At 37.7% G+C, this 14439-nt stretch overlaps 2 protein-coding genes across 11 annotated transcripts in view; both read left to right on the top strand.

Annotated features, from left to right (window-relative positions):
* Positions 1-3038, top strand: part of hspg2 (heparan sulfate proteoglycan 2) — a 153736-nt gene extending 150698 nt beyond the window's left edge. For all 10 annotated transcript variants that reach the window (XM_077512051.1, XM_077512043.1, XM_077512050.1 and 7 more), the window contains one exon: positions 230-3038. In XM_077512051.1, the coding sequence (XP_077368177.1) occupies positions 230-405 (176 nt within the window). In that variant the 3' untranslated portion in view covers positions 406-3038. The remainder of the gene's footprint in view (positions 1-229) is intronic.
* LOC144014998 (mucin-5AC-like) lies at positions 965-14348 on the top strand. The gene is made up of 11 exons (XM_077515296.1): positions 965-992; positions 5973-6061; positions 6312-6339; positions 6549-6720; positions 8178-8281; positions 8365-8536; positions 8614-8717; positions 11158-11338; positions 11431-11537; positions 12520-12691; positions 14144-14348. The coding sequence occupies exons 1-11, from the start codon at positions 965-967 to the stop codon at positions 14271-14273; spliced, it is 1287 nt and encodes a 428-aa protein (XP_077371422.1). The 3' UTR covers positions 14274-14348.
* The last annotated feature ends 91 nt before the right edge of the window (positions 14349-14439 follow it).

The following is a 14439-nucleotide window of genomic DNA, read 5'->3' as shown; positions in this document are numbered from 1 at the left end:
AAAAAGCACAAAAAAATCACTTCTTTCAAATGTAGTGCTTTACATGCTACTGTGCTACCACTTAGTGGCTGCAAGTGGTATTACAACCCCAAATAAGAAAAATTGAGTTCTATCTGTACCCCCCAAAAAATGGGCAGGAAAACCCGAACCCGCGATGGAGGGATGTTTTACTGTCCTTCTTCCAAGTGGTGTTAGCGCTAAACATGCAGCGCGTGTGGTTGTGTGCCAGGCGGCGCTCCAGACATGGCAGCCATGACAGGAGGGAAGTTCTCCTCTGGAATGAGCGGTTGCGTGAGGAACCTGTCCCTGATGAACGCCCGGCCGGAAGATCAGCAACAAGCTCGGACCGTCGACCTGCAGGCCCACGCGGCCCGCAGTGTCGACGTGCGGCCGTGCACGTCGTAGACCCGACACATGCAAAGACAAACTCCCAAATGCACAACACATTCAGTAGCACGCAGACTGTGGAGTGATTTTATCTGCACCCTCGTACGGAGAGACTGACACATGTAGAAAGTTACGCAAACTTTGGTGCTTAGCTGCTACCAAAAATCAGAAGTTACAACGAGATCTTTGTGTGGAAACCAAAACAAATCCGAAAAACATTAACAATTTCTTCTATTCCTCATTTTTTTATTTTATTTTTTTTAATTCTGGAAGAAGGATAATGTGCAGTTTACATACTTTGAGAAGTAGTTTTTAGCCATGACAAATCAGATCCTTTGGCGTTGAAGAGGTTTTTACAGCACTGAATTTTTATTTATATGCATATGAATATATTATATCTGTGTGGGAGGGGGGAAACTTGCAAACTCACCATAACTGCACTTCCTAGAAATTGTTCTGGCATCTAACATTGCTTAATCCAGAGGTTTTCACCGTTCTACGACTATGACTTGACGATGTCGAAGATGTTCTTTTTTTTTTGTGTGTCATTTGTGTTTGGCGTGATCGTTTGTTGGCGATGGGGACGGAGCGCACGCTTGGAACGCGTATACAGTAAACAGCCGCGTGCAGTTTCAGAACACAACTCAGGTCATCAACAACAACAAAAAGTCATCACTTGTTTTGACGTTACCTTTGGAGCACTTCTGTTTTTTTGTTTTTTTTTAAACATGAAAAAGAAGACTTGGTGCTAAATAATCAGACACTCGCATACAGTGTAGACTTTAGTCATGTGGTTACTTTAAAAAAAAATTTTTTTAGTTAAGGCTTTATCAAGTATTCAACATTGTTTGGTGATGGCAACCCATCAAATCAAATGAGATTGTCTGACACAAGATGGCCGACGTAACAAAAGTCTGAATGTGCCTTTTCGCCGTTCATTTCATCACAATTTGGCCTTTGCAACAAAGCAAGTCATTTTGATCGAAATGATTTTCACTGGGGTGGAATTGCTGTTGCAAGCAAATGTTTGTATCATTTGTTCAAAACGTTCAGGATGACGATGGCTTTGCCCGGGATTTTACACCGGATGCGGCTGCGGTGCGTTCCGGCGACGTAACCGATTAGATTCCATTCATTCATTCGAACGGTGCAATTTACACCGCTTGCGTGTGCGTTGCGTGTCGACTGCGTCTCAGCCCTTCCAGTCGGATTTTTGCCGGAAGCCGCATCCGGCAAATAGCAAGCTAGCACAAAACACATCGAGCGGGACAGGAAGACCGACGCAGTTTAAAAAATAATTTTCCGGTTACCTTTCAGAATAAGACACTCGCCAGCTCCTATTTCGCAAGCATGTTAGCAAAAACGTGATGTGATGATGTGGAAAGCCACAAAATAATAAAAGTCCAACTCTCTTTCTGCTTCTCTGTTGAGCGCAAACTTTCTGCGTGTTTGTCGTTGTTTTTAATGCCACGTGATCGCGCGCGGTCACGCGAGACACGGCGGGAAGTGGTCGGCGACGGAGCTGCCGGACCGCAGCTGTGCCGAGCCGGTGTAAATAAAGTTGGCAAAAAAAAATTGACGCGTCCGGAGCCGCAGTCAAGATGCACCTCAACCGGTGTGAAATCTCCCGGTTACGCTTATATTTACCCGCGTGTGTTGTTCGGTTTCACAATGTAAGTGAAATTGTACGTTTTTTGACACCACGGCCTTGTTTGATTGAGTCGATCTCACAAAATGGAGTTGTTTGATTGAGTCGATCTCACAAAATGGAGTTTCATATTTTCTGAATGCCACTTGGGTAATTTCTCTCAGCCCAGCGTCGCCCAGGAAATGTTTTGTTAGCCCAGAGGTGCCTTGAGATATTTGTGTTCGTGGTGCTTTAGTGTCATGTGGAATTTTCAGTGCCAAATGTCAGCGTGTTCTTTTTCTTTGGTGTTGCTGTGACCCGTGTGGCTCCGATCAGGAATGCGCCCCCACCCCACTTTTTTTTTTTTTGTTTTTTTATTAATTAAAGAAGAGGACCGTTTTCTCTCTTTTTTAAAAAAACAAACAAAAAAAACTTAAAATGTTTATAGGTTATGAGCACCATCTTGTAAGTTAGTGCTGCTTCATTCTTATTTATTATTCAGTTCTTTGCCTCCCTTCACGCTGCAGTTTTAGGGATTTACCCCCCAAACCTTCTGGGTATCACATGACGTCTGTATATCTGCCCCTCACGGTTGGGCACATGCCCCAAATTCCTCCCCCCAAAATTCTTCCAAACATCAGACTACAAACTTGAGTTCTAAAATGACTTTTTTTTTTTTTTTTTTTTTTTTAATGTGAATATGAGTTAATGGAGTCCAAGCTGCGGTCCAGTTTAGGACGCGATAAAGCTCAAGTTCTGAAACTGGATTTTCATATGAACACTTGTTGCAAAATGGAAGCGTCGTTACCCGAGATGTGTTTTGGTTGTGAAAGTCGGTGTCGGTCATCGCTTTGACCTCTTCATGAAAGGTGCACTTTTAGTCGTGGTGTTTTTATTTGATTTTTTTTAAGTTTTGGCTCAATTGATCAAATTGTACTGACAGTATTTTGATGATGTCGGGACAACATGATGATGACCCCAAAGTTGAAGCGACATGCCCCCCCCCCCCCCCCCTTTGTGTTTCTTAAATAAAAATACATTCATGTGCTATTTTTAATATTGTGGGCTTTATTTTGTCACCTGGAGATTGCGACAGCATTTTCTCCCTTGATGGATTCCGACGACATCCCAAATGGTTTAGGTCGGGCGAGAGCGATACTCGCAAAGTGGAAATATGACCTTTACCCCCAAGCCTATTAGAAAGTGTGATTCCGTTTTATATTGCAGGTTACACCCAAGTCAGTTCGCTCGTTTTACACATTTCATTATCTCGCATTGTTAACATGCAAACAGTGAACAAGCGGCTCCCAAATAAAGAATGCAGACCTGCAGTGACACACGATGCGCAAGTGAGGTACAATTAAGAATAAAAAAAAAAACTCAACTTAGACTGAAAGAGAAAAGATTTCACCAACAATGTGATGAGAAGAGGCACTTGCATAAGAGAATTAGAGGGGACAACAATCCTTCTCAAAATCCACATGCCGCTTTTGTTTTCGAACCCAAGATATCATCATGATCATCTTGCCGAGCATCCTCCAAAATGCACTGGTAGACTTTTGGCTTTTTTAAAGGTATGTAACAATATTCAAACACGATATGAAGTCACGATGCCATAATTATTTTGGGGAGGTTTGCGATATTAAAAAAAAAAAAAAAAGCACAATATTGTGCTTTTGTACATGTCAGCAATGCATATAAACAACCTACAATATCTAATAACACTTAATTTTGAGGCATTTACTAGGGCTGCACAATATATCGAAAAAATATCGATATCGCGATATTGGCCCTTGCAATATGCATATCGCAAAGGCATGCAATAAGTTTTATATGGAATTTTATGCTTTTTTTTATGAATTTGACCAGTCAGATGCTAACTAAAATGTGCATCGCCATTGAATAGTTGAAAATTTTCAAGACATAATTACAATTTATTGACTAAGATTACATTAAGGTTGCTTATTTTGCCACGTGAAAAAAATGTTTTTCTTTCATTAGGTAATAAAAATGAAATTTCTTTAGGTACATGTTAAGTATCGCAATAATATGGATATCGCATATCGCATGTTTTTCCAATATCGTGCAGCTCTACCTCGCATTTACTTGCTAATGCAGGGCCCCATTAGACAATCCAACTGCCTCCTAACCATTAAGGTGAGAATTAAAAGTATTTAATTGAAATAAATAAATAAAAAGATACATATAAATCAACCTGTAATGAGGCAACTGAACCATGTTCGTATCATATCCAGAGTTTTCTTCAACACAACTGAATACTGGGCGGTGCCTCGTGTCTTTGTGACCCGATTATATTGCGAGCTCTATTTGGAAATGGGGTCAACATTTTCAATCAATTCTAATCTCAAAGAAATGCGATATGAAGACTTCCTCTGCTTTCAGGTCAACCGCGCTTCACCCATCAGGCCGTTGTCATATTGAGAAGAGGTGTTGTGTTTCTTTTGGACCGCATCCCCCCCCAAGGACACATTCGACTCATTTTACATCCATTTTCAAGTGGCGTGGACTGCAATTTATGGAACCTTTGACAATAGTTCAACACATTTTTAATGGTGTATTTATTGATTTAATGTTGTAAATCAATAAATACACCCTTAAATAATTAAAGTGACATTAATTAATTAAATGTTTCATTTATTAATGAAATGTGTAATCAATTCATTAAATTCCCTATGATTATTTGTAAATGTATTTATTTATTTAATTATTTCATGGTCACTGTGTAGCGTATGGAGGACCAAAAGTAAATCAATAAATAAATTTACAAATCAGAGGGAATTTAATTAATAAATGAAACATTTAATTAATTAATGTAACTTTTATCGAATTGTTTAATGGTGCATTTATTGATTTAATGTTGGCACTTTTGGTCCTCCAAATGCAACACAGTGACCATGAAATAATTAAATAGAGAAATAAATAAATAAATTTACAAATAATCATAGGGAATTTAATTAATTAATGACACATTTCATTAATAAATGAAACAATTAATTAATGTCACTTTAATTGAATTATTTAATGGTGTATTTATTTATTTAACGTTGCCACTTTTGGTTCTTCATACTGCAACTTTGACATTGTTGAAGACATTATATGTAATTTTAGACCAATCTCACAGCAGTTTTTTTTTTTGTCATTTATTTGCAAGTGTATACAAATATTTAAAGAATAAAAAATAGAAATGACCACATAAGTTTCCTCCATTACATTGGTCAAAAAAAATAATGTTTTAGTGCCTGAGTGAGTTGCTTTCTAAATCTAAATCTTCATGTTTTCACTTATATAACTGCTTTAACTTCTAAAAATGAAACAAAAAACAAAAAAACCCCACTCATATATTAACTCATTCAAACCCAAAGACGTATAAATACGTTTTTCAATACTTTGTTCTTTACTCCCAATAACATACACGTTTTTTGTCTGTTTTTTTGTTTTGTTTTGTTTTTAATGCTAGAGCATAAAGATAGAGCTTCTGACATGAAGAGGTCGTTTAAAGCGATGGTAGTTGTAGCAAAAAACGGCCAGCGGGTGGCAGAAGAGTATAAGAGATCAGCCAGGGCCATTTGCAACAAGCTCTTTTTGCCAGTGTTTTCAACAGGTTTGTGAATAATCATGCAACTTATTCTATATTCTAATGCTAATTGCTGCAAAATGGAAACGGATGTTTTTTATAGCAATAGAACAGAACATTCTGTGGACCTTGCAAACATCAGTCAAAATCCAGTAAAATCAGACACGAGCAAAAAGGGTTCGCTTCAGGGAAAATGGCGGCGAGTGAAAGAGTTAAGTGAGATAAATTGGAACATTCATGATGTCATTCGAAAATAATAATTCACTCATTGATTTCCGTCATATATTCATGGCGACTGAAAATGATCACAAGTTTAGCCAATCCCAACAGCAAGAGTGGCGTGCGTTCTTTTTGTTTCCCAAGTGAGAGTCACCCAACAGGAAGTGCGGAAACGCGAAACGCTGCCCGCACCCTTCCACAAAATCCCGGAGGAGTCCGCGCCCATTGGCCAGGTGAGAGGACTTCATCACCTGTCATCAACGTTACGTTACGTCCTGTCCAGTCTCGTCGTGGCAGATCAACCTTGTGACTCAACTTCAATTGGACTTGATTTGATGTCAAGCATCCATCATTTTAATATTTTTTCCCCTCCTCAAATATACACAGCCATGATTTTCTTTCAGGTAATTCCATTTGATATTTTTCCTTCCTTCCATCCTTTTGTATTCACTTACAAATTGCTCATTTTGTTTCGTTTTCCAGAGCGTCGCATTTTGTCTCTTTGTCTCAGGTAACAAAATGAAAGATTCTCTGAACTGTCAAAATCTTACTATGAAATGTGATTAATCGACAACCATCATCTTCCTCCAGACTTGCACTTTTCTGCCATTCATGCGCTTGAAAGTAAGTACGGCGGCGCTCAGATTGTGAAGTTTGCCGATTGTAAAAAGGACGTGAAGGAATAAATCAATCAATAATTGTTTCTCTTCCCCCCCCAAGCGTGTCAGACGGCCTGGTTTGACGACGGAGACGTTTCAGGAGAAGGCGACTCGGAGCTCTTGGCCGACTTGAAAAGGAAACACGGGATCCGGATCTGCTCGGATCCGGTGGACATGGAGGCTTGGACGGTTGCCGGGATCAAGTCTCAGCACACGGGGGACGTTTTCTTCACGTAGGACACTTTTGCTTTTTTTTTTTTTACATTTTCTTTTCGTAAAGTGGCCACATGAATCTTAAAATGATCAACTTGATTTTAGCTACTGAGCATGGGATTGGTGTGATGCAGTACAGGTCTAAACTTGTAAATTACAACCATAATAATAGAAGAAAAGTCAATTCAAGTCCGTTTTGTGCTGCAAATTCATGAATTGTTACCATAGGAAGTGATGTGAAAATGATAGTTATGTTAACTCTTTACAACCCGCAGACGAGAAAACTCGTCACGTGACACCCGGAAGTTGTCACCCGCAGACGAGAAGAATCGTCAGCTATATTTTTTTGGGGTTTTTTTTTAAATGAAGGGGTGGATGAGACTCTTGGGCAACTTCCCTCTGAGTAGTGAGCCCGTGAAGCACTGTAGTGACGAACTGTGCCCTCTTGATGGCAGTGATGGTCTCTTTACATGTGATTTTCCTAGCAAAGAAGAAAAAGCGGAGTGTCGTGGACTGGTGGAGGCCGGTGGGTGGGGGAGAAAAGACGAGTGCTAACGGCTAACCGGAGGCCGCTAAAGGCCTTGAAAATGGGTGAAAATGTGTGAAATCTGGTGGGATTCTGGAGTTATCTTGTCAGAAAATGTGTGGGATTTAAAGAGTTAAGTAACTGCTGAAAGAATTTTCATTTGACAATTTTCTATTATAATGTTTGTATGAAATTGATTTTGTGATCGAAGGCGATTTCAACAGATTTTCATTTTGGATGTAAATTAGAGCTGTCAAACAATTATTATTATTATTTTTTTAATCAGATTAATCACGTCCTAGAATTTTGATTAATCCTGATTAATTGCATAATTGAAAAAGGCTTTTTCTAATCAAACATTTTTTTGCCCACCAAATATAAAAAGCACCTGTTATTTAATTATTTTCACATTTAATGTTATGAGGACGTCGCCAACATTTTTTGATCCACTGCACATCCAGTTAATTACTTGCATAATTTAAAACAGAAATAAATGACCCAATATTTTGACATGAGCAAATATTCTGAATGTCGTACACAAACATTTATTAAATGCTTTACTTTGATGCATCTCGTTATGTTTATTGCTCAAACTCAACCTGTGCTAACCATAAACGGAACCATCAAGCTAAAGGATCATCTGCAGTCAAAATTAATAGTGTGATTATTCTGTGTTAATACATGATATTTTCCAAGATAAATTAATGAGCTAACGCTTTTTAACTTTGACATCAGTAATTTAAATCTGTTTTGTGTGGCTAGTTGTTCAAATTCATGAACTATTACCATAGGAAATTATGTGAATTATGTTAAGTGACTGCTGAAAGAATTTTCATTTGACAGTTTTCTATTATAATGTTGCATTAAATTGATAGATAAAATGTGCACGGTTGGGAAATGCAAAGGAGACGAAGTGAGGTTAAATATGTGCTTTAATCATGATGTTTTCAGCCACAGCGCATCCGAGGGCCTTTTGTGCCTCAACGTGGAGCAAGTGTGGGGTCCATGTAACGATTATAAAGTCAAGTTCACCTGTTCTGGACAGTTCTGTTCAGGTTTGTGAAACGCAAACACAAAACCACATTCCCAGTGATTTCTTCCGTTTTAAATGCGGTTTTGTTGGTTGGAATTCCCGCAGAGTGCCAGACGGACTGGTTCGACCTGGACGACCCTGAAGGAAATGGAGATTTTGAGCTACTCGATCACATTCGCTACAAGTACCCCGGAAAGGTCTGCTCCCAGCCAATCGCCATCCAAGCCCGGCCTGTTTCCGCGGACCGCGCCCCGAGCACACCGGAGATATTTTTAAAGTGCGCTAATTAGTCAGAAAATGCAGTCTAGGGACAATCCGAAGCACAAACTTTGCTTCATAATCTTTTCTTTACAGTCTCGACGCTACGAGAGGCTTCTCTTGTTGGAATGCGGATCAGACTGACAAGGTCTGTGAGGACTACAAGGTCAGGTTTACGTGTCCCTCAGAGTTCTGTCAAGGTAAGCGGAGGACAAAGTGTTACTGAAAAAATGGATAGATGAGCTTTATTATACAGTACGTGCACTTGTGTATTCATTCATCATCTTGATATAGACCCCTTCAAAGGTTGTAAACAATGTGACGTAATTTAAAGGGCGGGGCTTAGCTGGAGGCAAAAAACAAAACAAAAAACACGTCAGTAACACCGGAAGACAAACCGTACAACTGGTGAGACAAATGTACAATGAAACAAACTTAGCTTTACAAAAGATAGAAAACGTAAAATACAAATAAAACACATACATACCACTTTGGCCTGCTAGTGAACAAACGGTTACTTGTGCAACTTAATTAGCCTCACTTAAGCTCTGCAACTGTCGCGACGAAGAGCTGCTGTGGCCGCATCGGACTTCTGCCTTGCTATGCTAACCAAAACAGGAAGTGACCTAATCGTGCTCTAAAAGTCAAACATAAATTCTACCCTTTTAATTTACTTGCAAAATAATTATTAATGAGTATATAGTCCTACTAAGCATACAAAAATAACAGGAAAATAAAAACAATGCACCTAAACAAAATAAGTTTGCGCACCATAGTAACCTTCAATTACAATTACTGAAACACCAGCTCCTCCTACTGGCGAAACACAAAACCGCAACTGCTTCAACCGTTACAACATGTTCCAAATTTGAAACATAACAACTTGAGCGAGGACTTTTGTGTCGTGCGGTCGCCAAGTGCTGCCAAGTCAACGACAGGGACAGAAGACGAGGATAATACGAGGCATGGACCTCTCCTACAAAAATTTGACAAGTTATCGGAACCATTGTGGGGGCTTTTGAAACGACAAAACTGAAACATACAGCTAACGTTTGGTTAGCTAGCGGTTAGCATATTCGCGCATGTAGCATGTAAACGCGGACTTTTTGTAAGTCCGTGCATGTCAAAATAATCCCACAAATAATGACTAATTTAAATAATTTCAATCACAACTAAGTCTAGCCCATGTAATTGTCCAGGCTGAATCTGATCGTTTAATCTTACCTGATCTAAAGTGTGACTGGCAGAGGCTGGGATCCGATAGAATTTCAAGTTTTTGTTGGTGCTTTCACGGTTCTGGCAACCAAAAACACAACAAGACGACATTTTCGACAGACAACCAGCGTTGTTTACTTTTAGCTGCATTTTTTTTTTTTAATTGACAGAAACTATATGAACAATTTAACAAAGCTTGTCAATACAGCAATAAAGAACAAATAAATATATATACAATCACTCAGACAATCCAGTTCAATTTGCATAAAAAGACGAAATTACAAATTCCTACACTGAAATAAAAATTTTAAAAAAAGGAAAAAAAATGGACAGACTTAAACAAACTAGATAATAGTTTCAAAATATTTTAACTTTTCTTATTATTTACAAGTTTAAGAGATTTTATGTAATGATTAATATCAACCAAAAATACTTTAAAACATGGATTAAATTTGAAAGATTTATCTTTGTGAATGTGAAATTTCCCTAATAAAATAAAAAGACCAACAATATTACAAATATCTGTATCTTTGTATGTAAACCAAGTAATAATACTTTCCCCTTTAATCTTTACCTGCAGCGGCAAGTTGTTTTGCCTCCGCTAAACACCGTGACGTCATCGTGACGTAGGCCATGAAGTGGTCCGTCCATATGAGATGATTATGTCATGTCATGAGAATTTTTAAAAGTAGTGGTGAAAGTACAAATATTTCTTATTATATTTAAAAGTACAACAGTAGTACCTTGTAATTGGCTAATCTTTTAAAAGACAAAACAAGAAAAACATCTTCAATACTGTGTTGTTGTAAGATTGCCATCTGATTTGATTTAAATAGGAAAAAAAAAATCTGTAAACAAAACACTTAACTCTTTGACCGCCAAAAACGTTTAATGACGTATTCTTAAATCCTAATGAATGCTGCCAATAACGTTAATTCACGTTTATTACGTTTCTCTCTCTCTCTCTCAATGGGCAGCGCAACGTCTTGTGCTGCGCTGACTTGTCATTAAACAAAAAATATTAGTGTCAAAGTCACTGTTGTGCAAAAAATTTGTCTTTTCACAAAAAGCTTGTTTTTCTCTTAATATTTTTGTATTTTCGCTTGTGCCACTCCAATGACCTAATTTCAAATGGTGATTACTAAAGAACGGAATAAGGTAGAAACATACTTTTTTTTTTTTTTCTCATGAAAGAATGGAATCCAATCTTTCATATGGTATCCACCATATTTATGTCATCTCACCGCACAATATTCTGTTTGCTTTGAAAGATGAATGAAATGCTCCAAATCGCTTGCCACCGTTGGGTTTTTTTTGGATAACGTTTGGCAATCAAAGAAGTTAAGAGGTTCTTTACTCGACGAACACGAAACGGTGCCAAATATGCATGATCACGTTGAGGAAATGTATGAATTGATATCTCAGTTCCGCAGGAGTGCCGCACACGATGGCTCAGTAGCGATAACTCGTCAGTCGAGGGCGATGTGGAGTCCCTGAATAAGCTGAAGAAGGCTTTCCCCGGTCAGGTGTGCAAAAATCCCGTCCATATCGAGGCCAGGACAATCAGCGGTTTGCCTTCGAAACACACTGACGACGTCTTCCTCTTGTGAGTCCTCCCATTTACAAGTCAAGAAGTTCGGAAAAGAAAGCAGCGCTCAAGTTGTGATTTTTAACCTTCTCCCGTGTTTTCAATTCCAGCTACGACGTTACTTTTGGCTTCGCATGCATCAATGACAAACAGAAGAATGACAAACAATGTGAAGATTATGAAGTGTTGCTGACTTGTCCCTGCGATTTCTGTCGCAGTGAGTTCATATATAAATATATATATTAGAGGTGTCAAAATTAGTGCGTTAATTTTGAGTTAATTTAAAGTTCTTTTAACGCCACTATTTTTTTTTTTTATTAATTAAATTAAATTAAATTAATTTTAACTTATTTATTTGGAAAGCCTGTACTGGGGGAATTCCAAATGCAACATAGCAAACAGGTCCACGTCAAAATCTAGAAAATAATAATAATAATAATAATAATAATGTGCATGTATTTGTGGAGACTGGTGTCAAATTATATTTTACAATTTAAAAAATGTGCAGAATTTCACAAATTTTAACTCTTTGACCGCCAAAAACGTTTAATAACGATTAGTAAAATCACAACGTATACCGCCATGAACGTTAAATGACGTCATCTACGTTTTTGTTTTTTTGTTTTTTTTTAAATCAATGTGAAGTGCAACGGCTAAGTGCAGCGCTGCCTGGTCATTGGGGTGTGGAATCAAAAACACTAATTATGGCCAGCGGATGGCAGCATTGTGTCTCTTTTCAATGTGCTGCCGGTGTATGAAATAATCTGATAATGCTCGTAATCACCTGCACTGTTTTTTGTTTTTTTGACAAAGTGTGGCAGTAAAAGAGTTAAAGATTAGATAGCTCATTCATCTTTTTTTTTTTTACAGTACATCTTTTTCATTTTAACTCAATTTTATGAATTATTAGGAAATTACTGTATTAACGACTAAAAGATGCAGCCATATTTCTATTAGTTTAACATTTTTGCCCCCACTTTTATTATAACAAGAGTGTGAAAATAAATATTTTTTTGTGCATTTTATTGTACATTTAAAACAGGTATAAAATTTTTGATTAATCATAAGTTAACTATGGAAGTCATGCGATTAATTCCGATTAAAAAAATTTAATCGCCGGACACCCCTAATATATATACATATTCTGTCTATATGCTGTGCTGTGTTTTTCAGACATATTTTATCTCTGTTCACGGCAGCTTGCAGGACGGGCTGGTTCGACGTCGACAATCCCACCGACGGTGGCGATTACGAGACTCTGGACAAGGTGCAGAGTGTGAACGCTGCTGCGGTTTGTTCTCACCCGGTGGCAGTGGAGGCCGTGACAGTCGCCGGCATCCCAGCAGCCAAGACTGGCAACGTCTTTCAAACGTGAGCAGACGGAAAACACAATCACTACTGTTGGTCTACACCAGTGGTGTCCAAGCTACGGCCCGGGGGCCATTTGCGGCCCGCCGTCAATTTTTTCAGTGGCCCGCGACGTATGCTAAAAAATGGCATTTGACTCAGTTCAAATAGAATAAAACCAAAAATATTTGGAGATAGTCAAAGTAAAGAGGGAGTGTGTCGAAAAACGCAGGTGCTATTAAAGGTTTATTTGAGTAAAGTAAAACTAACGAAATTACTAAAACTAAAATTAAAAAAAACAATTTTGTGAACTAAATAAAATAAAAAGAAAAATGCTTTTTAAACAGCGAAAACTAACTGAAATGACATTTCATGTTTACAAAACTAACTAAAACTAATTATAGCAAATATGTCCTTCGTTTTAGTCTTTTGTATGATTTTTTTAGTAGATTTATTTTGATATCAACCGGAATAATGACGTTTGAAAGTAGACGTGAAGCGACGTCATCTAGCAGCAGCCAATAGAAAAGCACCCTCAGTTTACGTCGCTTCAATGGTGTTTTTAAATATTGCGCACAATACACATGAAAAAAAACGAATAATAATACTAAAACTAAACTAAAGCTAAGCATTTATTAAAAAACTAAAACTAATAAAAAAGAAAAACCCTGAAAACTAATAAAAACTAATTAAAATGAAAAATTCCAAAACTATAATAACCCTACTGCCATATTACAAATAAAATGGTTTATATACTGTAGTATTTTTCTAAATATGTAAAAGTACAAATACATTTTTTGTCCAATTTTTCGGACTAAACACAATTTCTCTTCATAACATTATGTGGCCCTTGCGTCCTGATTTTCTGTAAGTGGCCCTCAAATGAAAAAGTTTGGACACCTCTGATCTACACTGTTGCTGCGCCAATCATTTTTCATTTTTATAAATCCAATATCTTATTGCGGTCCCGCGACCAACACTACGTGGCAGTATAGCAGAGAATGCTGATTTTGCACAATATTTCATGTTGCAGAAAGTTTCAAACATGAAAAGATCCAAAATGTTGACGCTACCTGAAGTCAATTTTCAACATTAACTCATTCACTCCCAAAAACGTATACGTTTTTTAGGTTTTTGTTTGCTAGAGTTTTTGTATGAAGGCTTTGATGCAGTTTCTGACCTGAAGTGGAAGCTTAAAGCGATAGTAGTTATTACAAAAAACAAAAAAAAGTGTGCTTCATCTGTTTCATGAATGAAACTTTTTTTTGTAATAACTACCATCGCTTTAAGCTTCCACTTCAGGTCAGAAACTGCATCAAAGCCTTCATACAAAAACTCTAGCAAACAAAAACCTAAAAAACGTATAGATACGTCTTTGGGAGTGAATGAGTTAAGAGACGGATGAAAGATATCACAAGAACGCAATTCGTCAGACAAGCAGCATATTCCAATTTCCCACCGCACTGTATTTTCCAGATATGATGCAGCTAACGGCTTTGCATGTGTGAATGACGAGCAACCTGATCAGAAACCTTGTGAAGATTACAAGGTCCGATTCACCTGCCCACCAGACTTCTGCACCTCAACCAGCAATCTCGTATCTTAAGCATCAGCTCTTCGACGATTGTTGTTACGGGAGTCTTCATATAGTGTCACTATTTTCAACAATATCATTTCATGTGTCCACAATACCATTGTAAGTGCAATTGCAAAAAAAATAAAGTACACTTTAAATTTGATAAAGCCTTCCACTTTTTTTTTCTTCAATATAA

Source organism: Festucalex cinctus, chromosome 2 (genome assembly GCF_051991245.1).
Source record: "Festucalex cinctus isolate MCC-2025b chromosome 2, RoL_Fcin_1.0, whole genome shotgun sequence".
Lineage (NCBI taxonomy): Eukaryota > Metazoa > Chordata > Actinopteri > Syngnathiformes > Syngnathidae > Festucalex > Festucalex cinctus.
The sequence above is the reverse complement of the archived record's forward strand: the minus strand, read 5'-3'. Positions and strand labels throughout refer to the sequence as shown.

Coding starts and splice junctions, on each gene's coding strand:
- LOC144014998 (XM_077515296.1), top strand. CDS start 965: ATGGGGACGGAGCGCACGCTTGGAACGC. Junction 993..5,972: donor GGAGCGCACGCTTGGAACGC/GTATACAGTAAA, acceptor TTGTTTCCCAAG/TGAGAGTCACCCAACAGGAA. Junction 8,537..8,613: donor ACACCGGAGATATTTTTAAA/GTGCGCTAATTA, acceptor TTTTCTTTACAG/TCTCGACGCTACGAGAGGCT.